Source organism: Pseudopipra pipra, chromosome 2 (genome assembly GCF_036250125.1).
Source record: "Pseudopipra pipra isolate bDixPip1 chromosome 2, bDixPip1.hap1, whole genome shotgun sequence".
NCBI lineage: Eukaryota > Metazoa > Chordata > Aves > Passeriformes > Pipridae > Pseudopipra > Pseudopipra pipra.
In genome coordinates this window covers 109,038,257-109,053,307 of record NC_087550.1, presented here as the reverse complement: position 1 = coordinate 109,053,307, position 15,051 = coordinate 109,038,257, and the positions used below count along the sequence as shown (strand labels likewise).

At 34.7% G+C, this 15,051-nt stretch overlaps 1 protein-coding gene across 14 annotated transcripts in view; it reads left to right on the top strand.

The window, feature by feature from the left end:
* Positions 1-15,051, top strand: part of DMD (dystrophin) — a 1,059,271-nt gene that overhangs the window by 411,127 nt on the left and 633,093 nt on the right. For all 14 annotated transcript variants that reach the window (XM_064646820.1, XM_064646822.1, XM_064646818.1 and 11 more), the window contains 4 exons: positions 1,014-1,196; positions 2,728-2,862; positions 3,469-3,618; positions 10,728-10,889. In XM_064646820.1, the coding sequence (XP_064502890.1) occupies positions 1,014-1,196; positions 2,728-2,862; positions 3,469-3,618; positions 10,728-10,889 (630 nt within the window). The remainder of the gene's footprint in view (positions 1-1,013; positions 1,197-2,727; positions 2,863-3,468; positions 3,619-10,727; positions 10,890-15,051) is intronic.

Genomic DNA, 15,051 nt, shown 5'->3' with positions numbered 1-15,051 from the left:
TTCTTTTTGAAGCTTTCATTGTAAAGAAAGGAGGGTTTTATATAGAACCTCTGTTATGGATATTCTAGTAAATATTCTGTACCCAGATGAAGTACAGCTGTGTTCAGACTGTGACACCTTGAGCTATGCAAATAACCAGATCATTTGCCATGCATCCCTTCACCTGCTCCTGATGATCTTTTCCCCAAAGGATTGCAGCCACCTTTCCTCTCACACAACAGAGGAAATCTGGATCAGAATTCCTTGTTCATCCTGCATCCCATTCCTGCCCACAGCTAGGAAAGCTGAAAGCCAAGAGCAACCTAGTAAACTTCTTCTGGCAGTGGCAGCCTGATCCCAATTATTCTGGTTCATCAACTTCCTCAGACCCAGAGAGAAAGTTGCCAGGGATATGGTTTTGGTTTAATGTTTTTGGGCCAGGGAGCTCTCATTATAAATTCTCGTGAAGACTTGTACACACTGATGACACTGTGTATACATCACTACATTTCCAGTAGTGATATGATTCCAGTCACAGACATGAGTAAGTACTCAGAGGAAACAATGTGAGATAGGAAAATTTTATTAATGAGACTGCATAGCAAGGGAGAAAATAGCAAAAGTGTGAAATATATACTAGAGAAAAACTATTTTCTCAATTTATCTTTAAATGTAAGTTAATAACAGTGAGTAGGAGAGAAAAATCATTCAGGAATATTTTCCTTTTTTCTGCCTTGCTTGTGATTTTACCTTTAAATCTGGGTACATGAATTTGTTTCACTAGTCTGAGAGCTCCAGAACACTAAACAGTTGTGAGATGTTAATTGTACTGAGTATTGTGTATTGGCAACGAAATGAAACAAAAGTTTTTTGGATGCATTCAAGATTATGTCAGAAAGTCTGGGAATAAAATGGCTCTTCCATTGTGTTTTGTTTTGTTGTTGCAGGATTGTTTGGGGTGTTTTTGTTCCTCTAGTATTCTATCAGAGACTTCTAACAGTTAGAGAACTAAATTTCCTTCTTTTACTTTTCAGAGGGCAAAGGAGGAAGCCATGCAGAAAGAAGTGAAAGTGAAACTTATTACAGATTCTGTTAATAATTTTATAGCAAAGGCTCCCCCTGCAGCCCATGAGGCTTTGAAAAAGGAGCTTGATGTTCTGATTACCAGCTACCAGCAACTCTGCAGCAGATTGAATGGAAAGTGGAAGACTTTGGAGGTTGGATATCTTGTCAGTCATTGTATTTATAGCCCTTCTAAGTGCAAAAAAAGTGAGGTAGCACATAATCATATGAGATCTTGAGTAGCTCAGGGCTATCCTCGCTTTATGAGCCATGTACCAAATACCCCATGTTATGAGCCATACAAAAAATTATTTTGAGAATCATATATGCTGGAGACCCATGTTAAAAGAGAAGCCTCAAACATGACTCTTAGATCAGAGGCAGGAACGGCTACTCAGTGTTCTTATTCCTCCTGAGACCAAGCCAAGAATCTGGCTTTGTAGCAACCCTATGATGTTGTCTTCAGCAGCTCCTCTGGGCTTGCTTCTCTCCTCCATGGTTAAGGATTTTGATTGAATAATCCTGAAGCTGGACAGGTGGTGTTATCTCAGCAGGGGAACAGCATTTGATCTGCTGGCAAACTGAATATGTCTCACACATTTTGAGTTGACCCTGCCTTTTGGCCAATTCCATTGTGGATTCTTGACATAGGACTACTTGCATATTATGCAGTAGTCACAGAGAATTAGGCATGGACTTTTTACTGTGAACTAATTTGCACTAACTAACCTCATATAGGACAATAATATATCAGGATAACATTTATCTTATCTAAATTTCAGTGTGGGAAATTAGATGTGTAGTCTAAACTAGTAATCTATATTTCCCCTGATCATTGATGATGCATAGTTGCATGCTAATATCTATCCCTCTATAACTGCCTCCTAGATCAGACACATTTGATGTGAGCTAAGTTAGTTAGATGAGATGAATTGCACTCTGAAAAGCTTGATCTGCCAAGAGCATAATGTATTTCAATAACATTATTTTAACTTTTACTAACCAAAAAAAAAAGGAGGAACAAAAAGATGATTTATGGGGAGTTTAAACATTTTTTGTATAAAGTGCTGGTTTTGTCTGCTTATTTAAGTATCTTCGGGCACTGTGTAAATAAAATATTAGACAATAATTTAATTCCAGGGGGAAAGAACATTTTATAACATTATGTTTAGTACTCTAGCACTTAAGTGGTCTATAAATTGCATTAAATGTGGTTTCAAATTAATTTCCATAGAGGTTTCAGTCTGAATTCTTGAAAGCTGCGGTTTTAGACATTTTATGAACCTGTGCTTTAAGTAAGTAATATATATTGAATAAATAAGCAATCTAACTGCATTTTATAATAAAGACATAAACATGGTTATTTAAAAATTCTGTTAATTTTTATATTTATATAAGAAAATTTTACAGAAAACATATAAAGTGGATAATTCATGACACAGAAAATTCAAGTTGTGTTTTGCAGAAGTGTTCACTTTTCCTGTTGTCTTCTGTGGTTTTATTTTGTTTAGCGTTTTATATTAGTTTGGATCATATGAGTATTGGGAAAAAAATCAACTATATGGCTCCATAACCATCAGATATCAACCATGTTGTTTTGGGGATAAAGCACGATTGTTTTCACTGTTTTAATGTGTGAAAGTTAGCTGTGAGATTTTCAACCTCAATAAATGTTTTCTTCATCAGGAGGTATGGGCATGTTGGCGTGAATTATTGTCGTATTTGGATGCAGAAAATAAATGGTTGAATGAGATTGAACTGAAACTCAAGGCAACCGAAAATGTCCAGGGAGGTGCAGAAGAGATTTCTGAGTCTTTAGATGTAAGTGCTGTCTTAAATAATAACAAATCACATGTACTGATAAATTGTAAATCATATGGCATGCTAAACAAACTATGAATCAACATTCTGTATGAACAAGGTGAGAATATTTGGAAAGTCCTATGTTCTCACTTGATTCAACAAATGAGTTTTTGAATTCAAATCCACCTAAGTGAAACAGTGATTAAAATCTTTCAAATTTGTAGAAATTAAGTTAATGGTTTTAGTGGATCAAAATATAAAATGTTGCATTGATATTCCATTTTTGCTGTTGAACTTAATCCATTTAAATACTCAAGTTTTTCATATTGAAGTATTCAACATATGTACTACAAGTACTCTCACTGAACTCACTGAGCATAGTCCACATTTTAAAATCAAGCAGGCAATTTATTGCATTGTGAAAAATCTTTGGGTTTGGTACTAATTAGTACAGAACATTTGTTTTCAAGGCATGGGACATAAGTATTTTATCTTTTTTTCCCTACTTTTATTGTGTATGAAATGTGAAATTTCTTTTTTACATTTTTAAGGCAAATTATGATTGCTCTGTAGAATGTTATTTACAAAAAGGAAAATAAACTACTTTTTTTGACCTTTTTTCAGTCTTTGGAACGTTTAATGAGACATCCAGAAGATAATCGCAATCAGATTCGGGAATTGTCTCAGACTTTAACAGATGGTGGAATCTTGGATGAATTGATCAATGAGAAACTTGAGAAGTTCAATACTCGATGGGAAGAACTTCAGCAGCAGGTATATTTAATAACTGACCTGTTATCCAGAGGACAGTCTAGCACCATTAAAAAAAAAAGAAAAAGTTATCTTGGTATGGTTCCTAAACAGTAAACTTCTAACAGTTGTGTTAGAAGGGGTTTGCCTATGTGTGGTGGGCTAACTCCAGTAGGTAGCAAAGCACCACATGGCTGCTTGCTCCTTTTCCATGTCTCCTGGTGCAATGAAGGAGATTATAGAAAAGAAAAAAAGCAAGAAAACTCACGGATTGACATGAAGACAATTTAATAAGTGAAAGAACAAAAGGGGAAAAGCAAGTGATACAGAACAAATCACCCCCAGGAGACTAATCTCCAAGCAATGGCAATTTGGAAAACTTTCCCCCAGCTCCTTTTATTGTTGAGCATGACTCTGTGTGGAGCAGAATCTCTCTTGGGTCCGTTCAGGTCAGCAGTCCTGGCTGTGTACTTTCCAAGCCATTGCCCACCCCAACCTGCTCACTGGAAGGGGCAGAGTGAGGAAGAGAAGACCTGGACACTGTGAGAGAGCTGCTCAGCAATGGCTAAAACATCCCTCTGTTATCAACACCGTTTTGGCCACCAATCTAAAACGCAGAACCATATGGGCTGATGTGAAGAAAATTAGCTCAGTCCCAGCCAAACCCAGTAAAATAGGTAACACTAAAATTGCAAAATTGAAGTGAATTTAATCTTCAATTACATATTTAGAGATGATTTCTCTGGCAAAACTCTTGTCAAGAAGCAAATTATTTTCAAAATTAAATATGAGTAACATCTCTTAAAGATGTATTTTTTACTAAACAGTAAATAAGAGTATTTGTATCAATGAAAGATTTTATAAAGGCGCTTCAATATAGAAACATGTTTAACACAAGGAGAATCAAAACTGTCAATATGCTAGAAGTATCAGGAAGGTGATCAGTCCTTGGTAAAGATCAGAAAGAAATTATTAAGGAAAGACCTAGTGAAGGATACAATGTTGTTATGATTGGAACCAGACCATGTTCAAAAATGGTAAAAAATTACTCAGTTACAATGATGTAAATGGTACCCAATTTGGAAATGATTTTTGGAAAGCCACTGTATTAGAATGATAACAATCTACCATGACAATGAAAAATTGTCTGCTTTTTTGTGGTATTTGAAATATAGTTGTTCTTGAAAACAGTGGAAGTAAAAACACTACAATAAAAACTAAGGGAGTGTCCTCAGCTGCTCCGAGAATAAACTTGAAGGACGGGGAGGAAAAGAGCCTGGTGGTAGTTCTGGTGCAGTGCAAGCATCATTCACATAGTTCCATGTAGCTGGATGGTGTCATAACAGAAAAGTAAATGTAACTTTCTGTATACCTGTTCTTTTTTTCTCCTTTTTTTTTTTTTTTTTTAACATCCCAATCCTGTTTAAAATCAGATGCACTTCCTGGAATTCTGGTTCTTAGTATTTCTTTTTTTTTTTTTCCTGACTTGGAGGAAAAAACTGAGAAAATTTGAAGGAGAAAACAGGAGGCTTCCAGTTTGTGAAAACATGAAGTTCGAATAGTCTTGCTGAGTGATGGTTGAAAACTATTCAGTCATCAGTATCATAGGCATTAAATCAAAAACCATGAAAACTGCAGGGATTTAATGTGAAAAGTACAACATGAAGATGTTGTGTGAAATTCTGGAAATAATTTGGATGAATATATAAGCAAAATATATTAGAAATTTATTCACTACTTTCCAGTTTTTTTCCAAATATAGCCAAAGTATTGGGGTGCAAGGCTTCCTGGAAAGCTTATTTGAAAGCTCAATCTGATATTTAGTAATTAAATACTAATGGTGAGATCTGACTCTGAAGTAGAAAACCCCTTTTTTGCATAGGTTCCTGATACTGAATTTTGTGTACTGTTCATGTAGTCTGTTGAAATCCAAACAGCGTGCATCCTTCTTGCATAAAAATATATTACAGGCACATAACACAATTCAGCTCGTGTTCAAGGTCACTTCTACTTCAGACAGGCTAATGGGCTATCCTAATGTGATGAAGTTATTTGGTTTTATTTGAATAATTGTGCAGGTAATTACCAAGACAATAAGCTCATGTGGGCAGAGACTGATATGGGAAATATTTATTCACTAGTAATAGAGCAACCAAACCAACCCACATTCCATATGAATAATGCTGCAAGACAATGCAGCTTTGCTAGTGAGATAGAGATTCATTTTTCAAGGCAGATAATGGCTTTATGTTTGTATGCCTTATCTTCCTTAGTTAACAAAGACTGAGTGTATTTAGTTTGCTTTTTAACATTTGAGGATGACTGATAAGCAATGGATACCCTATAGTTACTTTTCAAGGACTGATTCACTTACAACTCTATATATGGTGCTAAGAAGCATTGAAGAATTTGAAGCTAATCCTGCAAGTGGCTATCATCCCCTGCAATGATGAAAGTGATTTATATCCTGTCCAGCAAACTTCAAAAATGCCAATCAGATATTCTTGAGACTATGCTTGCAGAAACCTGTACAAAACATTATTGTTCAGATGGCTTTACACCAGATTCAATTATTATTGTTGGGTACTGTCTCTTCATTTCTTTTAGGACTCCCCTGAAAATTGCCTTCTTTTTCTTTCAAAGAGCACACATTCATCATTTGACACAATTTTTTTGTTGTGTCCTCCTCTCAAGAGGAGAAAGGGTATTTCATGCCCCATCTCCGTGTGATTGCCTTGAAGGCTGCTAAGCGGGCTGCTTTTAGGAGTTCTGAGGCATTATGTGTCTGCAGTGATAACTAAAGAGATATAGAAGTCCTCTTAGGTATAGTTTGCTGTTTTGGAATACAGTTGATCAAAGATGAATGTAACTTAATGGATGAAAGATCAAATACTTGTAGGCACTTTCTTGAAAAGCACATTGTGAAATATTCCTGGAATTTGCAGAATTAGTTCTAACTGGGAGGATATTAAAAATTCCTGGGTCCAAAATTAATGCTTTGAATTTTAAAAAAAAATATGTTTAAACACAAACTCTAATCAACTCTGATTCCAAACAAAAGCAGAGATTAACATATCAACAATTTGATGAACGACTTACAGAGAGGTTGTAATATATCTCAGACACAACTATTATGACACCAAGAATCAGGTTAAATTTTAAAGTAAAGTTAAGAAGAAATTTAAAGTTTCCTAACTTTTAACCTTTTGACTTTACCGTGTGGTAAAGTTATATCTCAATAATAAGAGACCCAAAACTTAGGGAGAAAACAAACAAACAAACAAAAAGAAACAAACCAAACAAAAACCCCAAACAAACAAAAACAAACAAACAAACAAAAAAACCAACAAAAAAACCAAACTGACATTTCTGCCTTTCTTAATGGACTATTTTCCATGAGCTTGAACTGTATCTTATAAGCTAATTAATGAATTTTCTTCTGCATTCGGAATAAATATGCCCTGTGGTAAAAGTACTATAATTTTCAAAAAAGTTGTGTTCAATTTTTCTCCCACAGCACAACTACTACTACTTGATTTTAACCACAAAATTCTAACCATCATCTTAGTAACTGTGTGTGTGACTAATGTCATTAAATACATGAAATGTATTATTTAAGCAAAAAGTGGCAATGTCTATAAATGGAGCTTTTTAATATTCAACATCAAGGAATGAACTATAGTCATAAGCACTCATAAGGTTTGAGCACCTTCAGTTTTCCTGTTTTTTCGAACACCTCTCAGTGCAGCCTTTCCCTTAGGATGGTATTTTATATAGGTAATATGCAGTGTTACTATTTCCTGCATTTACCATTGACCTTTGTTAAATTTTAAACAGGTTTATAAAATATCATATCATAAAAAATGTTACATTTATAATGAAAAAACTGAAAAACTATAAAAACCTGTATAGACTTAAAATTCCCTAAATATTTTTATCTTTCATTCTTATAGTGCCTAACAGCAGGGGGTTTTTCCCTTTGATTTTGTTTTCCTTGACAGCTGTCAACATTCCACTGGCTCAGAAATAATTAAACAGTTGGTTATTTTCCTGAGATTTTCTATTTAGCAATTAATTGTTAGACACTTCTCTTTAGAGACCAGAGGCTTCAGCTTTATTGACTATGATATGATAGCAGAACCAGAGCTTCTTGTTGTGTCCCGTTTATACACTGTGATGTTAAACCATCTATATGTTTTGCAGGGAAATAGAAGGATGATAATCTTTCATGAAAAAAAATAAATGAACAAAAAAACCCACACCCACCCAGAACATCATAAATGAAAATATTTTTGTATTATAGTATATAAAATTTCAACTCTCACTTTTCTTTAAAAAATACGCTTATATAGATTTTCAGATGGACACACATATGAGTTTCAAGGAAAAATTTGAAACTCAGGTTCACAGATGTAAGTGAATAGTATGATTGCCCCTTTTTGTAAAGCATTCTGATGCTTATCTCCAGCAAATTAAAGCAGCACCTGTTTATATCTGAGAAAATCATCTCAACTATAAAGGTGCCATTTCCCAGCATTTGACTGTATGGCTCTTCTCCCGCTGCAAAAATAATTCCCCTCTTCAACTACTGCACTCACATCTTGACCTGATATCACCCATCCACCTAAACTGATCACAGCTTTGGGAAAAAACATACTTTCACCTCACTTAGAAGGTACAAAATGTCACACAAGTTCTCAGGCTGTAATCAAATTCTCTCTGAGGACAATGAAAGGTTAATGTTTTGTCTTTGTGTGTGTTTGTTCACATAAAGATATCATAAGCATGAATATATAATTATCTGACTTCGTATTTGTTTGAAATCCAATTGTAAAAATTCAGCCACACTCGGAAAGCATTTGTTGGAATGTTTTGTTAACGTTATCATTTTTAATATTTGATCCATGATGGGAATGTTTTATACTTTTTCCAGTTGTATTCTAAAATGGGATCTTCATAGACATATGCTGATATCAGCACGGAGATGACAATCTTTCATCACTGTGTATTTGTCATACAGTTCTAAGACATTGTGAATTTACATGCACTCCACTACTTCATTGCATGCCTGCAGTCTGCTTCTGAAACTGGCAGCAAATATACCTGTACTTAAGCAATTCCCTGGTTGCAAATAGTAGTTAGCATGGGTCAGCATTTAACAGGGGTTCAAAGCTTCAGATATTGCTATAAAAATAGTTTTTCAGATGGACTTAACATCAAATTTGTGTCCAGTATATTGAATTCTCCAGAAAGCACAGGCACTTATTTTAATGACTCATAAGAATGGAACTTTTGCATGTTAGTCCTACCAGTTGACCACAGAGATCAGTAAAGACAGAGAGGTTACCTATGAGCTGTAGAAAGCTACTTATCCTGTTTTGTGATTTAATGTGACTTTCGGAACTACCGTATAGTGACGCAAATGGATTGATAGAGAGTATCTTAGCCAGGCTTACAAATTGATAGTAATGAGTGCCAAGGTAAATGGAAGCTGTGTTTTTTAAGTTCAGCTGTGGTTTTTTGAACTCACTGCTTTGGACAGGCTGAGAACATTAATATAAGAATCTCAAATCAGATGAAGATAAAAGTCATTTAAGTAGCATGTGTTAGTACTGTATTGTGAAGTTACACTGTTTTAATGGTTCATTTAGTAGGGTAATAATACCTTGGTGGCTTAGGTGCTCCCATTAACACTGACAGCATGAGTCTGATATGTAAAGCTGCTCAGTTCCCCAGAAGGTTCCTGGAACTGGCAGTGATACAAGATTATCTGATCAGTTGTTCTGAAATAGCACAAAGCAGCTTACAAAAACAGATATAGAAAATACTGGTTGGATCCCTATCCCTTAACTAAGTCAAATAGCTAGCAAGAATGCTCACAAGAAATAATCTTTCTCATTTGTTACACGTGAAGCTCTAGAAGAATCTGAGCTCCATGAAGAAGGTACAGATATATCAAATATTCTCACTGAAGTGTTGAGAGATATTTTTGTTCAAGGCAAGAGTTTTAATAGGTATGAAATCAAATTAAAGTATAGCTTGCTCACCAGAGAGAAAAAGAGCGATTTGACTTGAAAAATGGCTAGACACCTGGAAATGTTATTTAAAGAGTGCTTCCTTTCTCCTTTGATTCATGTCAGAGAAAGTTAGTCACTTTATTCTGTGGTCAGCAGTGTGGCTGAGCTTGTATAGAGAAAAAATATATTGCATTTGAGATTGTTCGTAATTACTGTGTGTTTTGTATAAAGCAGAAACTCTGCTTAGGCAGTTGCTGTGGTCTGAGTAAAATATGGGTCTGCAGGTAGACACAATGACAGATGGAAGAAAGTAATATGTTATTTATTACCTGCTAAATGCCATATTAAACTGTTACAAATAGTAGTTAAAGCTGACTCATTTATGTCAAGCGCTTAAATATATGTGTGTTCAAAGGACAACTTGGAAGGAGAATTTACTGTTCTGATTTGTTGAAACATAAACTGAGCTCCTTTGAAAGGAAAGCATCCTTCTCCAAAAAAGCTTTGTGTAAAAGACTGTGGTAGACAATCCATGGTGACACTGCTGGTAGGGTAGAAGCAAGAGTCAACTTTTTAATTTTTTTGACCCACAGGACGAAAAAAGTAGGCATTGCTTTTTCCAAACAGCTATTTGTACTTCATATAAGAGAAGTCCATCTCAAGAGAGTCTTTATCCCTCTCACTTACTGAGGTGGATTGCCTCAGATGAGATTGTGATGACAGTAACCCTATTCTCAGTAAACAAAGTCTCTTGAATTATATAATAAGATCAGGAGGACCTCTCTGCCTCAGAAAGAAAGAGAACACTGTCAGGGTGGTTTTATTATGCAGCTTTGCCAACTTGCACTCTGTATTCAGTTTATGCATTGGCTCTTCAGGATCCTACATTTTTTAGAACTTGTCTATGCAATCTGAGTGTTGTTTGTTTGTTTCTTACCAAGAGAACTGAATGGGTGGCAAAAAGATGCGCAATTTGTCCTACAGAAAGGTGGATGAGCACAAGCCAGGAGTCCTATATTTGATTCTTTGCCTGAATTTTTGGGAAAAAAAGTGTGGGGAAAAATGTATTATATGCATTATTTCTGTGAATACTGATAACATTGTCATTGTTTTTAGGCCGTGAGAAGACAGAAAAGTCTTGAACAGAGTATTCAATCTGCACAGGAGACTGACAAAACCCTGCGCTTAATCCAAGAGTCTCTCGCTGTTATTGACAAACAGCTGACAGCCTACACTGCAGACAGAGTGGATGCAGCACAGGTCCCTCAGGAAGCACAGGTAAGGTATATACAGGTTGAGCTGATGTGTTTACTAGTTTTCTTAATCAACCAAAGAGTGTTTGGTGTTTGGTTGTCTCTCAGCCTCTTATTAAGGAGGATTTGCAACATGATCAGTAAGAAAGTGCAAGTAAATTTTGTGTAGGATTACTTTGAGAAGTTTAAGCTACTCTTCTAGTAAAGTTATATCTTCCTTCTGATTTATATACTTGTCCAGAAGATGCAAAGAGCTATAAATGTCATGGAAGGGTATGCAGTAAAATTAAAATGACTAGGTTAAAAAATGTGACTCTTTAAAATCCAGTTCCCATTCTTGAAAGAAGAGACTCATCATCCTCACTACTCTTAGGTGGTTCTTTTATAAAGTTGATTGTGTGGCTTAGGGTTTGTTACTAAATTATTGCAACATAGACAACATTGTTAATTATTTCATAATGTGCACATAAAGGTACTTATATTCAAATTTTTACAGCTCATGTAAGTCCAATAGAAAAAGCTTTTATTTTTTCTTCACCCTTTCTTCAAAGGGGCTTATTCATCCTTTGAAATAAAAATGTACATCTAATTAACATTTTTACTCTTTTGTACCATCTATAAGATCTGCTTTACTGTAGTATGGAAAGGGCAAGAATAGAAACAAAATAAAACCAAACATCTCTGCTATAAAAATATCAACAGTCTACAGTATTATATACAAGAACTTTCTGTTAATTCCATCTAAATTTAGGCAGCAGATTACAAAAGTAAAAAAACAGGCAAAAAAAAGCCAGAGGGAAGTTGAAAACAATTGTTTTATAATTATTTTAGAAAAAACATTCAATTGTGTTTTTTCTGACATGCCTATAGAGTTTTAAATCATTCTAAAAAGTGAATATCTTCTATGGAGTAGATGATCTTAAATATATTCAGAGCTGAATATATGCAGCACTGAAAATATTTTTTTCTCTCCTTTAAAGAAATAAGGGTTACCATGTCTTTTGAATTAAGATATAGATAGGTGGACTTTTCAGTTGCTTTTCATGTGTGTGTATGTGTGTGTTAGTAGGTACATGCAGATATTTTTATGTGTATATATGAATTACAAATGCTATATTTAGAAAACAGGATTGTATTCACATTCAGTCTGATAAGATCAGATTTAGACAAATTGTTTCAGTTTGAATCCTAAATAATGTTAGCTACCAGCTGACTCCCTTGAATTATTTTTCTTCTTCCTTGAAATATGAATGATGTAAACAATTTTTTTAAATAAGATACAAAATAGCATTTGTTAAAGATGTATCAGTTTAATTTCTCATCTTGTAATTATATAAATTGAATACATAAAGAAATTATATGAACATATGCTTTTTATTGTTTCTGGTGTATTTGGACCCTTGCATGTTTCCAATGTCCCATGGATGCATTTGGTTTATGTGCATCCTCAGGTACAATATTGGCAATGATTACAGACTGTATAAAAGAAAGTAATTCAGAACTTCAACAGGTGAAGCAGCACAAAACTCACCCTTAATTAACATACTTTGATAGGAAAATTTCAGCTCAGTGCTTTTGCAGAACTTGGTTTTTTTTCTTGAGATTTTATTGTCTGATGTCAAGTTCACCTGATTGTACTATATCCACTGTGGGAAAAATCAGCATAGAGGCTGCTGAGTTTTTCCCTTTCATGTTTTGATTTTATGGTGCCGGTGAGACCTAATGAAAAAAAAACTTAATTAACAACTGAACAGATTTAATGCAAATATTGAAGTTCTCCGAAGTTCAGTTGTGAAGTTATCTAAAATCCTTAGGGGGAAAGGGAATAAACAATCAATTTTTTGTGGGTAAATACACTGAGTCATTCCTTTAGCAAACAGCCGTGGCAGCCAGTGGCAGAATAAGCACAGACTGAATGGCCTCGTCTCCCGTGGAGCTTCTGCTGGCACAGGTCTTTTGTAGAGCTGAAAGCAGTTCATTCATCTAAGATACCCTACAATAGTGTCTGCACAGCTGGAACGGGAATCTTGCAGTCAGTGATGTTGCTTTCTGGGCAGGGATCAGTTTATCCATGCTGAGGGATTTAGCAAACCGTTCAGCATTATGTGTTGCATTTCTAAAAGAACATATGGGAGAATTTATAATCAGAAAGCTGCTGAGGGTTTGGGAGCTCTCTGTATTTGCTTCAAAAAAATCAGGTCTGTTTAGGGCGTTGATGGGAGGATTTATCTCTGTTTCAGCTGATCAGAATTGTATCTGAAAAAACAAAATTATATTTAGCTCCTTTTTTTTTAAGTGAAATGATCAGTTTAATTTATTAAGAAAGTTGACAGAAGGAAAGGGGAGTCAAGTATGTGCTGTTCAACTTCTCTTTAGGATCACTTTTTGAATGTAAATTCTGTGTGCTTCTTACTCCACCATGTGGCACTGAGAATTTAATGCTGGAGAGCCAAGTTACCCAAATTATTTGGAATACAACTAAAGATGCTGTATGCAGACAAAACAATCTAACAGCAACCACACAGATAAATCAGTTCAGGTTCCTCGAGGTCTGATGATAAAAAGAGCTGCAATGAGATAAATTATAAAGCAATATCCCAAAAGGAAAGATTATTTCTTTGTATGCTTGATCTCATGATCCCAGCAGAAGTCCTTAATATTTCTCAACTTACCAAGAAAATAAAGACAATGAAGTCATCATCACAAGAATTTATCAGTTGCTGACTTTTTTTCAGGTACTCTTTAACTGACAGGAAGAAAATAAATCTGTACTGAAAATATTACATTTATATGACAAAATATTTTCCAGATAATTATTTACAGCTTTGTTATTTAATAACTTGTGTTGGGAGAGAGAATCTCTGCTATGTACTTCTGTTTAGTCAGAGTGACTACGTGAGGATTTTTATTATGGGAGAGAAAATAAACTTATTTCACTTCTCACATGCATGTGACAAATCACTTTTCTGTTATTCTTCTGGTAGACTTATGTAAAATGCAGTGTGGAGAGTAACTGAACAATATTAAGGTTTTGAAAAACACGAATGTTTTTTCAATAAACTCCTTGGATAATTCCAGTTCTGTAGTGATAAGCACTTCTAAGTGAAGGTTGTTATTAGTCTGTATTTAAAATACCGTTGTGCTTTGTTCAAAACAGAAGTGAATGTGATGATATAATGGCAGGGTTGTTCAGTTGTTCAATATGTTACCTGACAAGAATCATGCCATGCTTCCTTGCCTTCAGACTAATATTTTAGGACAATAATAATTCACAGTCATCTACTTAGAAAAATGTTAAAAGTGTTTACACTTACCTTTCCTCTGCTGGAAATTGTGACAATTGTTTTGTTCAGCCATGTGTGGATCAGTGGTCAGAGGGAAGAGCTGATAAGTGCTATTCAGAATTGTAAGCTTACATTTTGTTATGTATGAATTTTGAATATCTATGCAGATTTCTGTACTACACAGGTTGTCACACTACACATATCCACAGCATCTGAACACTGCGTTTTAACTGCATGGATTGCATTTTTCATGTCCAACTTGTTCAGTCTTGCCTTGTCATTCATGTTTTTATCTTCTGGTGATTTTCTTTTCTCATTTGGACTCTTCAGTTAATATTTCTTGAAAATTAGTGTCCATAACTAAGTATATGGTTCATGATGAGACGTACTTGTATATCATTCATGCTATAACATCATCATCTGTATGTGCTATATGCTTTCTATAGATAGATAGATAGATAGATAGATGAATAAAAGTTTTGCAAATTTCCTGAAAAATTACCTGTGATGGAAAATGATTGCCCTTAACCTGTAGGACACAGAAATTTATGTGCACTGCTACATGGTTATATACAGTACATTATATTCTGATATTCTAGAAATTAAATGAAGGTAGGTTTTACTCTTTATTAAAAAAAAAAAAAGGAAATAGAGAAGAACCACTGAGAAAAGCAGAGAAAGGGATAACAGGGGAAAAAACTAGTGTTTTCTTGTGGATGTTAGAAGAAGTCAATAAAATAAATACATGAGCCAAAAGAGATGAAAAAGTCAAAATGATTATGTCAAAACTGAATGCAAATAGGCATTTATGGTAGGTGTCAAATTCTTTTACATCTATTCAGGACCGATTTATTCTTTCTGCCTGTGAGAAGCAATAGCAAACAAAAAAATAGAAATGTCTTC